The sequence below is a fragment of the Lichenostomus cassidix genome, chromosome 17 (assembly GCF_008360975.1).
Source record: "Lichenostomus cassidix isolate B80296 chromosome 17, HeHo_3.0, whole genome shotgun sequence".
Classification (NCBI taxonomy): Eukaryota; Metazoa; Chordata; class Aves; order Passeriformes; family Meliphagidae; genus Lichenostomus; species Lichenostomus cassidix.
Genome location: NC_139497.1, coordinates 4,771,846 through 4,789,889, shown reverse-complemented (window position 1 = coordinate 4,789,889; position 18,044 = coordinate 4,771,846). Strand labels below are relative to the sequence as shown.

The 18,044-nt window shown below is 61.2% G+C and overlaps 1 protein-coding gene across 2 annotated transcripts in view; it reads left to right on the top strand.

Moving 5' to 3' along the window:
- HMCN2 (hemicentin 2) overlaps positions 1 to 17,743 on the top strand; it is a 32,670-nt gene extending 14,927 nt beyond the window's left edge. The window contains exons 31-79 of one of the 2 annotated variants that reach the window (XM_085077009.1): positions 145 to 312; positions 463 to 576; positions 740 to 826; positions 1,324 to 1,509; positions 1,899 to 2,066; positions 2,424 to 2,537; positions 2,699 to 2,841; positions 2,993 to 3,143; positions 3,358 to 3,576; positions 3,825 to 3,938; positions 4,005 to 4,192; positions 4,360 to 4,456; positions 4,713 to 4,874; positions 5,274 to 5,387; positions 5,496 to 5,627; positions 6,106 to 6,249; positions 6,350 to 6,509; positions 6,851 to 6,975; positions 7,061 to 7,244; positions 7,420 to 7,517; positions 7,827 to 8,099; positions 8,200 to 8,390; positions 8,466 to 8,547; positions 8,785 to 8,921; positions 9,043 to 9,184; positions 9,387 to 9,534; positions 9,781 to 9,908; positions 10,001 to 10,157; positions 10,275 to 10,396; positions 10,626 to 10,790; positions 10,867 to 10,974; positions 11,056 to 11,190; positions 11,473 to 11,607; positions 11,725 to 11,909; positions 12,217 to 12,430; positions 12,593 to 12,727; positions 12,798 to 12,988; positions 13,076 to 13,157; positions 13,307 to 13,576; positions 14,302 to 14,451; positions 14,655 to 14,792; positions 14,904 to 15,025; positions 15,119 to 15,356; positions 15,478 to 15,540; positions 15,633 to 15,761; positions 15,882 to 16,202; positions 16,389 to 16,508; positions 16,749 to 16,875; positions 16,978 to 17,743. In XM_085077009.1, coding sequence (XP_084933135.1) covers positions 145 to 312; positions 463 to 576; positions 740 to 826; positions 1,324 to 1,509; positions 1,899 to 2,066; positions 2,424 to 2,537; positions 2,699 to 2,841; positions 2,993 to 3,143; positions 3,358 to 3,576; positions 3,825 to 3,938; positions 4,005 to 4,192; positions 4,360 to 4,456; positions 4,713 to 4,874; positions 5,274 to 5,387; positions 5,496 to 5,627; positions 6,106 to 6,249; positions 6,350 to 6,509; positions 6,851 to 6,975; positions 7,061 to 7,244; positions 7,420 to 7,517; positions 7,827 to 8,099; positions 8,200 to 8,390; positions 8,466 to 8,547; positions 8,785 to 8,921; positions 9,043 to 9,184; positions 9,387 to 9,534; positions 9,781 to 9,908; positions 10,001 to 10,157; positions 10,275 to 10,396; positions 10,626 to 10,790; positions 10,867 to 10,974; positions 11,056 to 11,190; positions 11,473 to 11,607; positions 11,725 to 11,909; positions 12,217 to 12,430; positions 12,593 to 12,727; positions 12,798 to 12,988; positions 13,076 to 13,157; positions 13,307 to 13,576; positions 14,302 to 14,451; positions 14,655 to 14,792; positions 14,904 to 15,025; positions 15,119 to 15,356; positions 15,478 to 15,540; positions 15,633 to 15,761; positions 15,882 to 16,202; positions 16,389 to 16,508; positions 16,749 to 16,875; positions 16,978 to 17,320 — 7,619 coding nt within the window. In that variant the 3' untranslated portion in view covers positions 17,321 to 17,743. Of the gene's footprint in view, positions 1 to 144; positions 313 to 462; positions 577 to 739; positions 827 to 1,323; positions 1,510 to 1,898; positions 2,067 to 2,423; positions 2,538 to 2,698; positions 2,842 to 2,992; positions 3,144 to 3,357; positions 3,577 to 3,824; positions 3,939 to 4,004; positions 4,193 to 4,359; positions 4,457 to 4,709; positions 4,875 to 5,273; positions 5,388 to 5,495; positions 5,628 to 6,105; positions 6,250 to 6,349; positions 6,510 to 6,850; positions 6,976 to 7,060; positions 7,245 to 7,419; positions 7,518 to 7,826; positions 8,100 to 8,199; positions 8,391 to 8,465; positions 8,548 to 8,784; positions 8,922 to 9,042; positions 9,185 to 9,386; positions 9,535 to 9,780; positions 9,909 to 10,000; positions 10,158 to 10,274; positions 10,397 to 10,625; positions 10,791 to 10,866; positions 10,975 to 11,055; positions 11,191 to 11,472; positions 11,608 to 11,724; positions 11,910 to 12,216; positions 12,431 to 12,592; positions 12,728 to 12,797; positions 12,989 to 13,075; positions 13,158 to 13,306; positions 13,577 to 14,301; positions 14,452 to 14,654; positions 14,793 to 14,903; positions 15,026 to 15,118; positions 15,357 to 15,477; positions 15,541 to 15,632; positions 15,762 to 15,881; positions 16,203 to 16,388; positions 16,509 to 16,748; positions 16,876 to 16,977 lie in introns of both variants that reach the window. The other variant, XM_085077008.1, reaches the window with a different exon arrangement.
- The last annotated feature ends 301 nt before the right edge of the window (positions 17,744 to 18,044 follow it).

The window sequence follows — 18,044 nt, the reverse complement described above, 5'->3', positions numbered from 1 at the left end:
TGTCCTTATGGGTTTGTGTCCTAAAGCCAGACAAAGCAGGAAGGTGGGAAAAGCCAGGTTCACCCAGTTTTTCCCTATTTGCTTTGCTCCTTTGATATCCTGGCTGCTTTTCAAAGAGATGTCCATCTTTTTCTGCACCCCCAGTTCCTCCTCAGTTCGTCCAAGGATCAGGATTGGCAACCAATGTCAGCGTTCCCCTGCAAGGATCCCTGACACTGACCTGCGAGGCCACTGGCATTCCCCAGCCCACTGTCACCTGGTTCTGGGGTGGCTCTCCTGTCACCCCCAGCGAGCACACACACGTGCTTTCAGGTCAGAGCTCTGGGTGCTGTGAGGGATGAGTGCTTTGGGGGCTTGTTTTCCCCCAACACAGTTCAATGGGGTCCAGCCCCCCAGGAGCTCTGCTGGGATGTGCTGGTACCTGGATCAGGGCCCTGAGGCCTCTCTGCTCTGTGCTTCCAGGGGGCTGGCTACTGAGGCTGACCCAGGCACGAGCCCAGGATGGTGGTCACTATTCCTGCCTGGCCAGCAACGTAGCTGGGGAGGCCAGGAGGCATTTCTACGTGGAGGTCCTAGGTAAGGAGGATCCAGTCTGCTGCAGGATTGCTGGTGGGGTTTCAGAGCTCCACCCTTGCAGGAGCAGACATGAGTTAAGACAGGGTGTGCTGGAGTCCTTAGGATGTGAGCTCAGAGGCCAAGCTGGCCAGCTGCTGAAGCCCCTGGGGCCTTGTGTTCCCAGTTCCTCCCCACATTGAGAATGCAGAAGAAGAAGACACCTTCAGAGTGCCCGAGGGTCACCCTGTAACCTGGTCCTGCCTGGCTGGAGGTGAGCATCAAGTGGGGAAGGGAGGTGACACAAGCAGGTGGGAGATGGGCTCAGGGGCAGAGCTGAGCCTTGGGGCATGGAGCAAATGGATGTCTCCAGTCAGAGACACAGAACAGCTGAAATGGGCTGCAGAGGTTTTTGGGATGGTTCTTGGCTTTGCAGTTGTGCTGTCCGGGAAGCGCTGGGGAGGGGACGCCCACGTGGGGAGCTTGTTCCACAGTGTGAGCTCCAATCCTTCCCAAATGGAGCTAGAATTCCTCTAATCTCATGTCTCCTGTAGTGATGGGAATAATTAATCACCTCCCACTCAGGACAGCTCTCTTTCTTCTTGCTGGCTCATCCAGCAGCCCTTAAAAACCTGATCCAGATCATGATAATTCTGATTTGGGCTGATATCCCTGCTTTCCAGAAAAGCTCTGACAGTGACCCCAGCCAGGCTGTGCTCACGCATGGAAAACTTTACACAAAGGCCAAAACCTGTTTTCCATCCCTCACAGGCAACCCACAACCTAAGATCACCTGGCTGAAGGACAACCAACCTCTCCCTGGCACCTTCTCCATCTCCCCTGATGGCTCCTTATTCCACATTCCCCAAGCCTCCCTGTCCCATGCTGGTCGTTATTCCTGCGTGGCCTCCAACTCTGTGGCAAATCAGAGCAAGCACTACCTGCTGGATGTTTTGGGTATGAGATGCCTTTGGATGCAGGCAGAGCCTCAGGTGTGAGCAGACCTAGAGGATTTCAATCACCTGCCCAAAGTAGATGGGGAGGATCCCTTAGTCCTGTAGGCAAAATGTGGCATGGACCTATCCCAAAGCCTTTATGAGACCTCTTGGGAAAACAAAAATGCCTGTCTAGTGCAGGATTCACCTCTGGTGGTGGTCTGTAGGAAGTGGGACTGTGCTTTGTGTGTCAGCTGTGTTTTTGGAGGGCAGCAGGACAGGGCAGAGTCTGAAGCTGGCACATGCTGTGTCACATTCTGAATTTGGATCATGCTCTGTGGTGGGGGATGAAGCTCTGGGAGGCCAAAGTGGGAGCTAATGCTGATCTGCCGCACAACCACATCTCTGCAGCCAGTCCTGCCTTTGCTGGAGATGATGCTGCTGCAGAAGAAGTGACAGTGATCATCAACAACCCCATCTCCCTGCTGTGCGAGGCTCTGCCATACCCATCTCCCAACATCACCTGGCTCAAGGATGAGGTTCCTCTCAAAGCATCCAGAAACGTCCTCCTGCTCTCTGGTACCGTGCTGCTGTCCCCTAGCTCTGCATGAGTGGCTCTTGGGGAGTGGGAGTGGGGCCTTTCTTGGTCTGGCTGGGGTCCAGCATGGTGGGATGGGGAGAAGTCATCCTGCAGGACCTGAGGGCTGAGGCCAGCAGGTGGATGCTGCTCTTCCAAGTGCTGCATCCTCTGATAATGAGAGCCTCCTCAGTGCTGGTTTTTATAAGCCTGGAACTGAGCTCTGGAAGAGCTTTAGGCCCCCCTGAGCCAGGCTTGCAGGTGCTCAGCAGGTCCCTTGAGATGCCTTCAGGTGCTGCATGGGGAGGCAGAGCTGTGCCTATGAGCAGCGACCAACTCAGGAGACCTCCTTTGCCCAGGTGGCCAAGGACTGCAGATCCTGAATGCCCAGGAGGAGGACACAGGCACCTACAGCTGCGTTGTGGCCAGTGAGGATGGGGAGGTTGTGAAGAACTATGCTGTGAAGGTCCTGGGTGAGGGAGCTCCCCGTGTCCTTGATGATGTCCCATGTCCTTCATCATGTCCATGATGAAGTCATTAATTCCTGCAGTGACTTCACCACTGTAACTGGGCCAGGGCCACTCCCCTTTGCTCTCCTCCCTTTTGTTCCCCCCCTTTTGTCTTTCTCCTCTAGTTCCTCCTTGGATTGCCAGAGAGGATCCTTTGGGGGAATTTGCTGTGAAAGAGGTAAAAACCAAGGTGAACAGCACAGTGGTGCTGGAGTGTGAGACCTGGGCTGTGCCTGAGCCAACCATCCGGTGGTACAAGGACAAGCAGGTGAGGTGCCAGCTGTGACCAGGGAAGCTGCTGGCTTTGGGGACTGTCCCAGGTGGATAGGGTGGGAAAACACCCTTTATATGGCTGGCTGGGCTGTGCCCCACTCCTGGGTGTGTAGTCATCCTCCTACCCTTCTGTTTCTTCCCTGCAGCTCCTGGCAAGCTCTGAACACCTCCAGATCCTCAGTGAGGGGCAGGTCCTTCAGATTGAACCAGCTGGTGTCTCGGATTCGGGGCACTACACCTGCGTGGCCACCAATGCTGTGGGTGAAGATGACAGGGACTTCATTGTGCACGTCCAAGGTAAGGCCTGGGTGGAAAGGCAGCACCCAGGGGGTGTCTCAGCAAGAGCAGGGGTCCTCAGGGGTCATTTGTGACAGCAGAGAAGGGTGAGCAAGAGAAAAGTTTATGGATGCTGGAAAAGAGCATCTCCTCAGCTGCAGTCAGGGCAGATGCTGTGGTTGCACTGGGGGGTCCATGTCCTGTTCCCCACACTGACCACAGCCTGTCCCCGCAGTGCCCCCCATCTTCCAGCAGCAGACAAGCCCCAAAGAAGCTCTTGAGATCTTCTACCGGGAGGAGGACCAGGATGGGGAGGTGACAGAGCACCGCCAGGCTGTCCTCGGCCAGCCCACCGCGCTCTACTGCGACACCAGCGCCATCCCACCCCCCCAGCTCAGCTGGTACAAGGATGGGGAGCCCCTCTCCCCTGGCCCAGGGGTGCTGATGCTGCAAGGTAATGGGTAATGGGTGTGAACCCCACTGTGGGGTTTGAGGGGTGATCCTGCAGCAGCACTGTGGGTTGAGAGCATCCACAGCATGGAGGAGGTTGGATTCCATCCCCTCATTCCTGACAGCACACACAGAACCCCTGGGACCTCTGAGGCCACTGGGGCTGTGCAGAGGTCTGTGCTGGGCGAGGCTGGGGGGAATATCCTACAGAGCCTTGGCTGTGCCCTGCCCCACGCCTGCCCTGTGCTGCAGGGGGCCGAGTGCTGCAGCTGCAGGCGGTGCAGGAGGAGGACAAGGGAAGGTACACCTGCGAGGCTGCCAATGCTGTGGGACAGGACCGCCTGCACTACGAGCTGGAGGTGCTGAGTGAGTACAGGCATGGGGGGACATCGGATGGAGGCACACAGCAGCTCCATAACCACCTGCTTCCAGCTGCTCCAACCATCTGTGGTGGCACAGAGGACCTGGTGGAGGAGGTGACAGCTACAGCCAATGGCACCGTGCGCTTTGAGTGTGAAGCTGATGGGCACCCGGAGCCCACAGTGTCCTGGCTCTGGAATGATCTCCCCATAGAGGTTGGCCCAAGGCACCAGCTCCTGGAGAGTGCCACAGTCCTGCAGGTTGGTGTCCCCCTGAGCAGGTGTCCATGTCAGGGAGGGACATGGGAGACAGAAGATGGAGGGGAAGAGGCACTCTTCCCTCCCGAAGGAGGCTGCCCTGGTCTCACCAAGGTCCCCACTGGAGTCCCAACAGTTCCCCTCAGTGGGGCTCTTGTCCCCCTCTGCAGGTGGCAATGGTGGAGGCAGGTGACAGCGGGAGCTACACGTGCGTGGCTGAGAACCTGGCTGGCTCAGCTGAGAAGCACTTTGCCCTTGCTGTGCAGGGTAAGGCATCTCCCCTTCCCTGGGTCACTGATTTACTCCCCTCCTCCTCTCCCTCCACCAACTGGAGTCTCCTGCATGGAGCTGCATGGCTGCCTCTGTCCCCTCATGCTGGCCACACTTGCCCTGTGAGAGGAGGTCAAGGTGCTGCAGGCTCCTAGCAGGCAAGAGGCTCAGTGGGTGTTTCCTCCTGGGGAGACATTGACCTCCACAGTGATGGCTCCCCTTTGGCCCTGTCTTTTGGGGTGCACTGCAGCAGAAGCTCCCTGGAGTGTGGGTGCAAACCCTGAAAGAGTCGATGGCATCGTCAACGGCAGTGTCTCGCTTGTGTGTGACATCCAACCCCACCCGGCTGCAGAGATCACCTGGTACAAGGATGGCCACGTCCTGCAGCTCAGTGAGGAGGTGACTGTCACCTCAGGTACGTCGGGATGAGCAAGGATGATCGCCTGTGCTCTGGCTCTTGATGGTCGGCTCTAGCTGCCCTAATGACCCTTTTTGGATGCCACACGTGGGACTCAAGCTCAGGCTTTGGATTCTGTGACACATTAATGACACACTGCTGAGCGATCCCCTCTGGAGAGGACCAAGGGCTGCATCCTGCAAAGTGCTGCTCCTCCATGCTGCTGCTCCCTGGCAGCTCAGAGCCCTTTCCTGCTGGGCACAGCAAGGCTTTGAACCCCAGAGAGACTTCCATGGCCCGACTCCTTTTGCATGGAGCTTGGCCAGGTGCTGGGGGACCAGTCAGCTTGCTGGCATGGTGGCCCAGCCCTGGTCTTGCTCCAGGCTGTCCTGATTCTCTGCTCTGCATTTCTTCCAGGCTCACGGGTGCTGCAGCTCCCTCGCCTGCAGCTCTCCAGCTCAGGCACCTACACGTGTGTGGCACTGAATGTGGCCAGCCAGGATGAGAAGAGCTTCATCCTCACCGTCCATGGTAAGTGGTGAGGGCTCAGCCAGGAGCTCTGTGCCCAGAGCACACACTGAGGAGCTGACAGTGAGCCCAAATCTGTCTCACATCCCTGTCCCTGTTCCTCCTCCTCAGAGCCCCCAGGCATCCAGGACCCACAGCAGGAGACGCTGGAAGCTGACATGGGGACACCACTTGTCCTGACCTGCCAGGTCACTGGTGTGGCTGTGCCCACTGTCACCTGGCTGAAGGACGGGAGCCCGCTGGGTGTGTACAGGGAAGCACTGTGCTGGGCTAACCCTAACCTCGCTGCTGTTCCCCTCCAAACAGCCCTGCCTCAGTTTCCCAACTTCTAATCCTGTTGCAAGAGACCCTCAGGGGCTCACAGGGAGGGCACAGAGCCAGAGGGGTCTGGCTTTTTACCTGCATGCTTTTAAGAGACCTCAGGCTCCTTCCTGAGGCTTGAAGCAGTGGGATGTGGGCACAAGATGTGATGGAGGGATGTGGGAGGATGAGCTCTCTGGGTAGCAGCACTTGGGGTACTTTTTGGGACAGAGGTTTGCCCCTAAACCTGTGGCTCGCTCCTCCTATAAAGCTCCAGCAGTGAACTCTTCAACAACCCTGCTTTGCTTTAACAGTTTCCCCAAACCTGGGTCCCGGGGGTGGGAAGCGGGGAGCACAAGGAGCATGGGGAGGGCTCAGTGGAGGAGCACTGCTCAGCCCCCTTCACCCTGTCTCCTTGCAGAGATGAGCCCCGAGCAGGGTCTGGTGTCCGGGGGGGCTCAGCTCCAGCTCAGCCCCCTCCAGCCCTTCCACCAGGGCCGATACACCTGCCTGGCACAGGGGCTGGGCGCTGAGGCACGCAAGGACTTCACGGTGCTGGTGCGAGGTAGGGCTTCCCCGAGGCAGCCTGGTCCCTCTGGGCTCTCTCTGTGAGGTGAGCCTTCCTCCCCCTCCTCTCCCTCAGCCCCCCTCTCTTCTCGGTGCAGTGGCCCCCCAGATCAGCAGCTCAGGGGACCCCAGTGAGCACAGCGTGCTGGAGGGTGGCAGGGTGAGGCTGGAGTGCCGGGCAGAGGGGCAGCCCACCCCCCACATCTCGTGGCTGAAGGACGGGCAGCCCCTGCAGCTGCAGCCCTCCTCGCACGTCCGGTGAGTGTGGCTGGGGGACATCCCGTGGGCTCAGGGTCCCCATGTGCAAAATTGCCAGGCAATACAGGCTGAGCTTTGCTTCTTCTTCCTGTTGCTTGGTCTGGCACTTATCCCAGCTCTTTGCTGAGAGAATATCATCCTGGGTTAAGTCCTGGAGTCTGGGATGGTCACTGTCACCCTGGTGTGGTCACTGTCACCCTGGCAGGGTCATGCTTGATGCCCTGACCTTGCAATGTGCCCCAAACCCCTCATCCTTGGCTGTAAAGGAGCACAGAGCACTTCTGCCCCATGGGCACGTTAGAGAAGAGCACGCAGGTCACTGTCACCCCCTCCCCACGCAGGGTGTCCCCGGATGGCAGCTCCCTGCTCCTCGAGGGGCTCCGAGCCGCCGACTCCGGGGCGTACACGTGCCTGGCCCGGAACAGCCTGGGCGAGGACACACGGCTGCACACGCTGAACGTGCTGGGTGAGCGGGGCTGGGACCTGCGGGGCAGCGCTGGGGCCACCCCCCTCCCCGACAGCGCCATCAGCCCCTCTGTCCCCTTGGCCAGTCCCTCCCGCCATCGAGAGAGGTGCTGACGACTCGGAGGTGATCCGTGGAGTGCTGTCCGCCGTGGTGACACTGGAGTGCTGGGCAAGGGGGTCACCTCCGCTGCACGTGAGCTGGCTGAAGGATGGGCTGCCCCTCCGCCTGTCCCCTCATGTCACCCTGCTCTCGGCTGGGCACGTCCTCCGGTGAGAATTGACCCTGGAGCAATGGCCAGCCACAGGCTTTGGGGCTGGTAGCCAGTTTTGCATGAAGGCATGGCCACTGCTGCACCCTGGAGTGGCTGAGTGTCACCTTGGGGAGCAGGGGGTCACCCAGAGCTGATGTCTCCTCCCCATCCCCGTGTCCCACCCCACGGGTTAGGATCTCCCGGGCACAGGTCTCTGATGCTGGACTCTACACCTGCATCGTCTCCAGCCGGGCAGGGGTGGCCAATCGCAGCTTCGTCCTGCAGATACAGGGTACGGGGCAGGGGGCTGGGAGGGCAGAGCAGGGGAAACCTGGGCACCGATTTTGTCGGCAGAGCACACAGTGTGCATTGCAGCCCATTCCCAAGCAGGGTCCTGAGCCATCCCTTGGCTGCTGGGGTGGGCTTGGAGAGGATGGAGCAAAGCAGGACCAGCCTGAGAACAGTCCCAGAGCATCCTGCAGCAAGGCTGAGCCACCTCTGGCTGCTCGAAGGGCACACTGAATGGCCAAACCCTCCCCCAGCGTCGGGGGACCCAACATTGCTCCCACAGTCTCCCTAAAAGGAACCCTTCCCTCCTCAGTGCCCCCCGTCCTGGAGAGCCCCAAAAGCAGTGAGGAGCAGATGGTGGCTCAGGGCTCCGATGTCACTTTCACCTGTGAAGCCACCGGGTCCCCAGCACCAGCAGTGACCTGGCTGAAGGATGGAGAGCCCCTGGGGCGGCACAGCGACCAGGTGCATGGTGGCCCACAGCTGAGCCTGGTGGCCGTGGGGCCGGCTGATGCAGGCATTTACTCCTGCCTGGTGGTGAACGAAGTGGGAGAGGTCAGCAAAGCCTTCCAGCTCCTGGTGATGGGTCCGTGTCATCCCCCTGGGATTTGGGAAGGGCAGCTTGGCCAATTAGTTGGGAGCAATGAGGGGATATGAGCCTTCCTGCCTTGCTGTGTGCCTTGCAGAGCCACCCCGTGTCGAGGCTGCGTCCCATCCCACTGAGATATCCATCGCTGTGGGCACCCCACTGGAGCTGACCTGTGTGGTGACAGGTGTCCCCATGCCCACTGTCACCTGGGAGAAGGATGGACGGCTGCTGGCAGGGCCCTCGCTGGTGTTGGGGAATGAGAGCACCCTCCACATTGAGAGCACTGAGGTAGGGGCTCTGCTTCTTTCTCCCTACCTGGGTTTCCTTTTCATGCCTCAATTCTTCCCTCTCCTGGCTGTGCAGGTGGCTGATGCTGGCTTGTACAACTGCCTGGCTACTAGCCCTGCGGGAGAGGACAGCAGGAGCTTCCATGTCAGCATCCAAGGTAGTGTGACCCCAACAGTGCAGTGTGGAGGGGGGGCTGCAGAATGGTCCAAGCTTTGGGGGACCAGAGAGACAGAGCATCTCTGCAGCCTTTGGGATTGTGTGGGGTCCAAAAGAGGGGTCTGGAACACAGCGTGGTGGTCCTGCAGAGTGGGAGTCTATGGATGACTTATAGGGACAAGTTTGGGAGTGGCAATGCATGTGACACACCCTGACCCCCCTGGCATGTGTCCCACAGCACCACCCAGCACGGCCAGCGCTGGAGAGATCCCCATCATCACAGCTGTGGCAGGGGGACAGCTCCTCCTGGAGTGCCCGGAGGGTGCTGAGCCCCACCCCAGCATCGAGTGGCGCCGGGAGGGCTCCGTGCTGCAGGTACCTGGGGCAGAGCCAGGAATGGTCCTGGGCAGGGGCTGGGATGTGCCTTCACCAGCACCATCGGGCTGGCGCTGGGGTGATGCCGGCTGGCTGCTGATGCGTGTCCCGGGGGTTTCAGGAGGATGCCCGCAGGCAGATCCTGGCCCAGGGGCGTTTCCTGCAGCTCCGGGCGGTGGCTGCGGCAGACGGCGGCGAGTACAGCTGCAGGGCCACCAGCGCCCCTGGGGACAGCGGCCCGCGGGTCCGGGTGCAGGTTCACGGTGAGTGCTGCCCTGCCACGGGCTGTGACTGGCCCTGAGTGCCAGCTCCTTCCTGCATAGATCAAGGATGTGGGATATTATGGGGTGTCTATGGCCGGGTGATGGGATGGCAGGGCTGGGCTGAGCCCAGCCCCCAGGGCTGCTCTGGGCCGGCATCCTCCATCCCCGAGCCTTGTTCTGCACTTGCTGTGGTGTCTCACAGTGGCCCCGGAGATCCAGCCAGGCCCCGAGGAGGTGAAGGTGCTGCTGAACACCTCGGCTGTGCTGCCGTGCCGGGCAGAGGGGTGGCCTGTGCCCCGGGTGACGTGGCGGAAGGATGGCCAGCTCCTGCCCCTTCCTGGCAGTGACAGGTATGAGGCTCTGCGGGTTGGTGGCACCAAGAGCTGGTGCTCAGATCGTGCTACCTCCACAGCAATAGGTGTTTTAGTGTGCCCATCACCCTGTGAAGAGCTGTTCTCTGTCCTCACGCCAGCTCAGTGGGCACGTGCTGCATGTGGCTGCAATGGCACTTGTCACCTTCCCAACCACTGGGCACTGTGTGAGGCAGCCTGGCCATGCAGAGCCCCCACAGGGTTCACTTGCTCTTCCCTCCTCAGGCTGCAGCTTCTGCCAGGAGGCTCCCTGCAAATTGACCCTGTCCAGGTCCAGGATTTGGGGCATTACCTCTGCATGGCATCCAGCCCTGCTGGCTCTGACCGGCGAGGCCTGGACCTCCATGTCCTGGGTAAGTGAGAGAGTCAGACAGATCCCTCCTGGGTTCACCCTCCTGCAGGGCTGCTCTCATCAGTGCAATGACATGCTGCTGTCCTCCCACAGTCCCTCCTGCCATCGCCCCTGGGCCCTCCAACCTCACCCTGCTGGCTCAGCAGCCGGCCACGCTGGGCTGTGACACCTGGGGGTCCCCCGAGCCCCACGTCAGGTGGGAGAAGGATGGCCATCCCCTGAACCTGCACCACCCACCTGGAGCCTACAGGTACCCACAGCATCTGCCACCTTGTACACCAAAGGGCTTCCCTGCAGGGTGGGGTTTGCTCCTCCTGCTGACCCCCACAGGACAGGGGTGATCCTGATATGTGCTCTGCCCACACAGTTTGCAGTCCTTAGGGTCGCTGCTCATCTCCAGCCCTCGTCCCCAGGATGAGGGACAGTTCGAGTGCATCGCCACCAACGCTGCTGGAGAGGCACGAAAGGTCTTCCTCGTGTCTGTCCATGGTGAGCTCCTGGGGCTGGGGTGGGCAAGAGTGGCTTTCCCAGGATCTGTCACCACCTCAGGTGTGACGTGGGAATGCTCCAGCCCCACGGGGTCGGGTCCCTTCTCAAGGACAGGGCATGGGGGTGGACGAGAGAGGAAGAGAAATACTCATGCCCATGTACACAGGGACAGAATCCCCTTCAGCATTTGCCATAGAGCCCTGCTCACCTCTCTCCCTCTTTTCTCCAGTGCCTCCCACCATCGCTGATGACCTCACGGATGTGGTTGTCACCCGGCTGTCCCCTGCAGTGCTCACCTGCTATGCCTCTGGTGTGCCCCCACCCACGGTGTCGTGGAGCAAGGAGGGGGCTCAGCTGGGCAGCAGAGGAGGGGGCTATCGCATCCTGCCCAGAGGTACAGCACAGCCCCAGCAGGGACAGGGGGTCCCTGCCAGCCCTCCCACTGCCCCCCTGTGCCTGCTGTTTTCCAGGAGCCCTGGAGATCAGGCAGGCTCTGCCTGCACACTCTGGCCGCTACACCTGCACTGCTCGGAGCTCTGCAGGCACAGCCCGAAAGCACCTGTGGCTCACGGTGCATGGTATGCATAGTGTCCTCCAGGCTCCTGCTGCTGGGGGTTCTGCATCCTCTGCCCAGGGTAGCATTTCCCTGCCCTTCACAGAGCCCCCTGCCTTGAAGCCCCTGCCTGGCATGGTGATGGTGATGGTCAACAGCAGTGCAGTGCTGTCCTGTGAGGCCACAGGAGTCCCTCGGCCAGAGGTCACCTGGCAGAAGGATGGTGTTGGCATCACTGGAGGTGAGCAGGAGCCTGGCAGAGCCCACATTACCTGCCAGCCTTTACCTGAGGGAAGATTTAGGTGCCAGGGGGTTGGAGTCATCCTGGCAGGATGTGGGGTGTCACTGTGCATGGGTCCTCCTGGCTGCTGTCCAAGGTGGTGTGGTAGCCGCTGGAGCTGTTCCATGGAGACTCCTCAGAAAGAGGCACCTCTATGGGGGAAGCAGTCCCTGCACATCATCCATCCGTGCCCTGCCTAGCTGTGCTGCCCCATCCTGCCCTTCATTCCTGCCGTCCCCACAGGCTCTGGGCTGAAGGTGTCCCCCAACGGGCAGCTCCGTCTGCTCCGAGCAGCCCCAGAGGATGCAGGAACCTACCTGTGCATGGCTCGCAACCCCTCGGGCACTGCTGCGGGGAGGACCAGGCTCATTGTGCAAGGTACAGCAGCGATCAGAGCCCCAGCGCTCACCCTCTATTCAGCCCCTTCCCCAGCACCTCGCAGTGAAACGCAGCTGTCAAGGTGTGAGCAAATCCCTGCCCTGCTGCCCCATCCAGTGCCCCCTGTCATCGCTGCTGGCCCACTGGAGCTGGTGGTCCTGGAGGGGCTGGAGGTGCTGCTGCCCTGTGCCGCCCGTGGTGTCCCCGAGCCTCGCGTGTCCTGGAGCCGGGAGGGAGCCCTGCTGAGGGGCAGGAAGGCCACTGTCCTGCCCTCCGGGGAGCTGCTGCTGCGGGATGTCCAGGTAAGCACTGTCCCCTCGGGCCACTGAGCCAGCTGTGAGGTTGGAGTGCTGAGGAAAGCAGCAGACTTTTGCTGCTGAAGGGCGTTTGGCTGCTTGTGAATATATCTGGCAGAGCTACAGCCCCGTGCAGTCCTTTGCCACAGGCTGGAGGATTGGGGCAGTGTGAGATTGCTAATGTGGGCTGGAAGGTGTCCCTGTCCAAACTGTGACTTTTGGGGTGAACAACAACCAGCAGAGCTGTAGCTCAGTGAGCCAGGGCTGCAGCTGGACCGCAGACTGAAGCTCACCCATTCTCATCCCCATGCAGGAAGGGGATGCTGGGAGCTACTCCTGCACCGCGGTGAACTCTGCTGGGAAGGCTGTCCGCCGGCTCTCCCTCTCCATCCACACCCTGCCCACCTTCACCCAGCCGCCCACAGACATCACCGTGAGCCGGGGCGAGAGGCTGGAGCTGGTGTGTGCCGCCGTGGGCAGCCCCCAGCCCCGCGTGTCCTGGATGGCCAACGGGCAGCTCGTCACTGGTACCTGGGCAGGGCACAGGATACTGAACTTGGGGGAGAATGTGATCCTGGTGGCACCCTCATCCCAGCATTTGGGGTCCCCAGGGTGCCAGCGTGTCTGGCTGTGCGGGGTTGTAACTGGCTGGTCCTCATCCACACTTTTTGGGGGTTTGCACCCTGCAGATGGTGTGTCGGGGCAGAGCGGGAGGAGCACCCTGCGGCGGGAGGCAGCCACACCCTCGGACAGCGGGACCTACATCTGCCACGCCGAGAACAGCGCCGGTGCCATCAGGGCCACTGCCTTCGTCTCTGTCAGAGGTAGGTGCTGGCAGGGAAACTGGGGTGCCCGGCCAGCACCCCTCCTCTGCCACCCCTTTCCCTTTCCCAGAGGCACCCGTCATACAGGGGGACGCCAGCACCTACCAGGTGGAGCACTCCGGAGGTGATGTCCTCCTCGACTGCGATGCCCGGGGTCACCCGGAGCCCCTCATCCGCTGGAGCAAGGACGGGGTGCCGCTGGTGGCTCAGGGGCGCCTGCGCCAGCTGCAGAACGGCTCCCTGGCCATCCGTGCTGTGGGGGTGAGCGGGGCCTGGGGGGTGCTGGCACACTGCAGGGACCTTTCCTGGTGAAGCAAAACGCTGTGCTGATGCTGTTGGTCCTGCTAGAGCACCGACGCGGGGCAGTACCGGTGTGTGGCGGAGAATGACGCGGGCAGAGCAGCAAAAGTTGTCACCCTGGCTCTGCAGAGTGAGTGCTGCCCACCTCTGCACCCTCCTTTTAAGGGTGACTGCAGACCATGTCACTCCTCAGCCCCTCCAACCACCCCTGACCAGTGGGGAATACTCCCAGAACAGGTGGTACGCTGCATCACAACCTGCATCCCTTTTCCTGCCCAGGTGCCCCCGTGGTGGCAGTGACACCAGCAGAGGTGACAGTCCATGCTGGGCAGCAGGTGCTGCTGCACTGCGTTGTGTCAGGGGAGCCCACCCCCTCCGTGGAGTGGCAGCGGCATGGGGAGCCACTGCCCGAGGGTCGCCACGCCCGTGTCCTGCCCAACGCCACCCTGCTCCTGCCCGCTCTCACCCACAGTGACGCCGGCAGCTACTCCTGCGTCGCCCGCAATGCCCTGGGCTCTGCTGTCGCCCACACCTCCCTGGATGTCCAAGGTGGGTGTCTGCCCCTGGCCCTGGGGGCTTTGGCTGTCTCGGGGGGCTGGGGCTGCCTGTGGTGCTGTTACACCTCTAGCACGGTGGTTTGGAGGGATATTGCCTTTCTCTGCTTGTTCTAACCCCTGATTCATACTCTGCCTTGTCCTGTCCTCTCTTCCCCTGCTCGGCTGAAGGACTGAGCCCAAACAGAGCCTTGCCCGAGCAGCCACTGCACGCCAGCCCTCACTTGGCTCTCCCCAGCCTTCCTGCCTTGGTTGCCCATGATTTAATTCACCCTCTCCCGGGGGCTCTGTTAATGCACAGTCACATCCTTCCCTGCTGCCCCTCGGGAGCAGAGAGCCAGGCTGGAGGAAGTGCCAGGTGCCCTGTGTGCCCTTGCTTGGCTGGTGGCATTTCGCTGCCAGGCAAGTTGGAGAAGCAAACAAAGGCCTGGGGCTCTGCCAGAACTTTTAGGCTGATCCTGAGCAGGGTTTGGGGTGTCAGTGCATGTCGCTGTGATGAGGTACAGACATCCCCTGTCAACACAGCACTGTGCCCAGAGCCATGGGGTCTCTGGGGATGTGCTGCAGCCAGGCAGGGACACTGCCTGCCTTGCTCTGGCTGCTTTCACCTCCATGAAACAAGATTTCCTTGACACGCAGAGGGGAGTCATGGAAGCACCCTGCTCTCCCACGGGAGTGCAGTCCCACTGCTGCTGCCTGACCCCATCCCTTTTGCCCCAGGAGAGCTGCACCAGGTGCGGGGCAGCCTGGTCGGTGTCATCAATGGCCATGAGCTTGGTGTCTCCACCCTCGATGCCAGCGTGCTGGGTGACTCTCAGTCGGGCACCACCACCCTCAGGAGCAGCATTGGCAGCATCCCACCTGCCGTAGGTGGGTGGACATTTCTATCCTCACCTTTGTAAGGGTTTTGACCTCTGTCAGATGTAAATCTTGGGGGAAAGATTTTTATTTCCTTTTTCCCCCAAAAGCAGCACCCACATCTGTGCTCTATGGGCAAGAAGGTACGGGACATGCTGGTGCCCCCTTAGGAGAGTGCTGGCTCCATGGTGACACCTTTTCCTCCCCATTCCCAGGGCCACTGATGCGGGTGCTGGTGACCATCATCGCCCCCATTTACTGGTCCTTGGCACATGCCAGCGAGGCAGCCCGGAGCGGGTTCCTGCTCACCCAGGGCACCTTCCAGCACGAGTCACTGCTGCACTTTGCCACAGGTGAGGGATCTCTGACAGGAGAGCCTGGTCAGCTCCTGGGGAAGCTGAGGTTCGATCTCCCCCATGCACCATCCCTGACCCCTGAAGGGAGCTCACTGTTCCCCCCGGCAGGGGAGCTCCTGCGGGTCACTCACCTTGCCCGGGGCGCGGATGGCGCTGGCGCTCTGCAGCTGGACAGTGTCATCAGTGGCTCCGTGCCGGAGAGTTTTGGCAATGCTGTGCTGCTGCTGCAGGTGCTGGCACTGCCCATCATCCCTGTGGGGCCACAGCTCCCGTGCTGGGAACGTGGAGGGTCCATGCCTGACCCCATCCCTGCCTCTCCCCAGGACTTCAGCGAGCGCTATGTGCGGACAGGGGCAGGGCAGCTCTCTGGAGGCTCAGTGCAGAGCTTCCTGCGGGATGGACGCCTCGTCCGTGCCCACTGCAATCACACCATCGTGTTTGACCCCCCCGAGGGGCCACAGCCCCCCCGGGTGCAGCACCTCCGCGCCAGAGCCATCACAGCCTCCTATGACCCAGCCAAGGAGGAGCTCCACTTCCAGCTCCGTGCCTCGCTCGATGCAGGTAATCAGGAGAGTCCTAAGGATGGGGATGGAGATTTGTAAATTCTGGGTGTCTGTAAGGGTGCAAAGGCCACGTCCCTGCAGTGATATGTCCCTTCTCATTCTCTCTGCTCAATTCCCAGGGGCTGATAGAGACCAGTGCCCACTGGGATTCATGCTGGACCCTGGGCAGCTGTACTGCATTGGTACGGACCCTTCCTGAGGGGGCATGAGGATGGCAAGGGGCACCTGGTGGCACTTCCCTCTTCCCCCACCCTGTCCTCTCTCTGCTCCCCAGATGTCGATGAATGCACCGAGGGGTCCCACGCCTGCCGCTACAACCAGATCTGCCAGAACGCTGCTGGGTCCTACCGCTGCTCCTGCCCTCCCGGCTACCGCACCCTGGGCGTTGGCTGGCCATGCCTGGGTACGAGCTGGGCCCTCAGGGGACACATCCTTGGCCGCAGGGCCATGGTCACCCCCCTGCCCCACTCCGGCCTCAGTTTCACCCATCTAGCTGCAGCTCTCCGCCTCTTTCCTCCCCCAGATGTCAATGAGTGCCTGCAGTTCCCCCCACCGTGTGCCTTTGAGTGCCGCAACCTGCGGGGCTCCTACGAGTGCCTGTGCCCTGCTGGCAGGACCGTGCTGCCGGGCGGGCAGTGTGGCACAGCAGGGACCGATGGAGGGGACACAGAGGGCAGCGTGCCCCAGGACACCGCCCTGCGCTGGCGGGGACAGAGCAGCCGCCCGCGGGGACGATCCTTCTACACTCAGCTCGCCGTGCGCCGCGTGGCCAAGGATGCAGGGAGGGGTGCCCGAGGCCCCTCCTGCCCCACGGGCTACATCAGGAGGAATGGCACCTGCACCGGTGAGTGTGCACTGGGGAAGGGTGCTGCAGGGAGGTCAGAGGCCACTTTGTCCCCGAAGGTACCTTGTGAGCCTCTTGCTGCCCTGTCCACTTCGTTTGCGCCTTGGGGAGGGGAGAGCAAGTTTGGCCCAAGGCAGTGGCACCAGAGATCCTTCCCATCTTGCCTTTATCCCTCTTGTCCCACAGACCTCGACGAGTGTCAGACACTGAACCAGTGCCAGCACGAGTGCAGGAACAGCCCAGGAAGCTACCGCTGCCTCTGCCCCCCTGGCTACCGGCTGCTGTCCAACGGGAAAACCTGCCATGGTCAGTGCAGAGGTGCCCAGGGGGTGCCCAGTCCCCATGGTGCCTTGGCTGTCATCTTTTTGGGGCTGCAAGTCTTTCTCTTTTCTTGGGAGGGTTGTTCCCAGACTCAGCACTCCGCGGTCTGAACGCTCATGTCTCATTGCCTCAATGTCCAGGCAGATGTGGGGAGGTGGGGATTCACCCCCCATCATAGCCATGGGCACCACAGCACCCCCAGCCCTGTCCCCTCTCTCCCTGCAGACACAGATGAGTGCACAGAGGGCACGATGCAGTGTGCCTCGAGCCAGATGTGCTTCAACACCCGTGGAGGTGCCCAGTGCATGGATGTGCCGTGCCCAGCCGGGTACCAGAGAGGCTCCAGCCCAGGGTGAGTCGTGCTGTGGGGTGCCCATCCCGCCCTCCTCGTGTCACCACGGCCCTGGGTGTCCTCTGGCACCCACCACACCCACACTCCCCATCTCTCGTTCAGGCTGTGCGTGGGTCGCTGCCCCCCGTTCTGCGGCCCGGCCGGCCCCCCCACGCTGCAGTACCAGGTGCTCCCCCTGCCCCTCGGCATCGCCGCCCGCCGGGACGTGGTGCACCTCACCCCTGCCGCCGCCCTGCGCCACCGCCCTGTCTTCAGGCTGCTGGAACAGGACCCCGACAGCCCCTTCGCCCTCCGCACCGAGCAGGGCCAGGGCATCATCTCCACGCTGCGGGCGCTGCGGCAGCCTGGCACACACCGCCTCAAGGTGCAGGCGCTGGTCCCGGACGGGCGGAGAGCACCCAGCACCTTCCTCCTCCTCATCTCCATCTCCCCCTACCCTTACTGACGCAGCCGAGGGGCAGGAGGGGACGCAGGGTCTTTTCTCCTCCTGTCCCTCCCCACCCCATCGGTGGGGCACATGGCTCAGGGAGTGCTGAGCTTGCACCACTTCTCTCCCTCTCAGACACCTCCCTGCCCTTCAGCTTTGTTCCTTTCACCCAGGGCCGGACCCTGACTCAGCAGCAGAGTTAGGATCCCGTGGGGGGTAAGATGTCCCACCAACCTCTGGCAATCAGGTCCCAAATCCCAGAGCAAACACAACTCTGGACGGCCTTGGCCGCTATCAGTCCCCAAATGTGGGGGGTGGGAAGATGAACTGGGTGACAGTGGCCAGTGAGGGTCCCACCGGGGTGCAGGGAGGGATCCCCCGGGCTGGGGAGGATGTGGGGCACCCCGGCATTAACTGTGTATTAAATTGAAATAGACTTTTGGTTTGTTTTATTTGTTTTTAATCCACTTGGGTTCTGTGCACATTTATTGATTTATGAAGGTGTTTTGTGGCTAAATATTAGCTGTGCCTGAAGAAAGCAGCTTTCTTCAGTGTGTGGAATTCCCAGGGCTTTGGATACCTCCCTGCCTGGCCTTGGACCATAAAAGGGAGGTTTTCTGGATGTAGCAATGCCAGAAGGCCAATGTTCAGCCCCTGAAGGTCCAATCCTGCTCTGGTCTCAAGTCCCTCTGGCAGCAAGGGCAGGATGTTGCCTCTCTGTATGTGGTGAAGATGGAGGCTG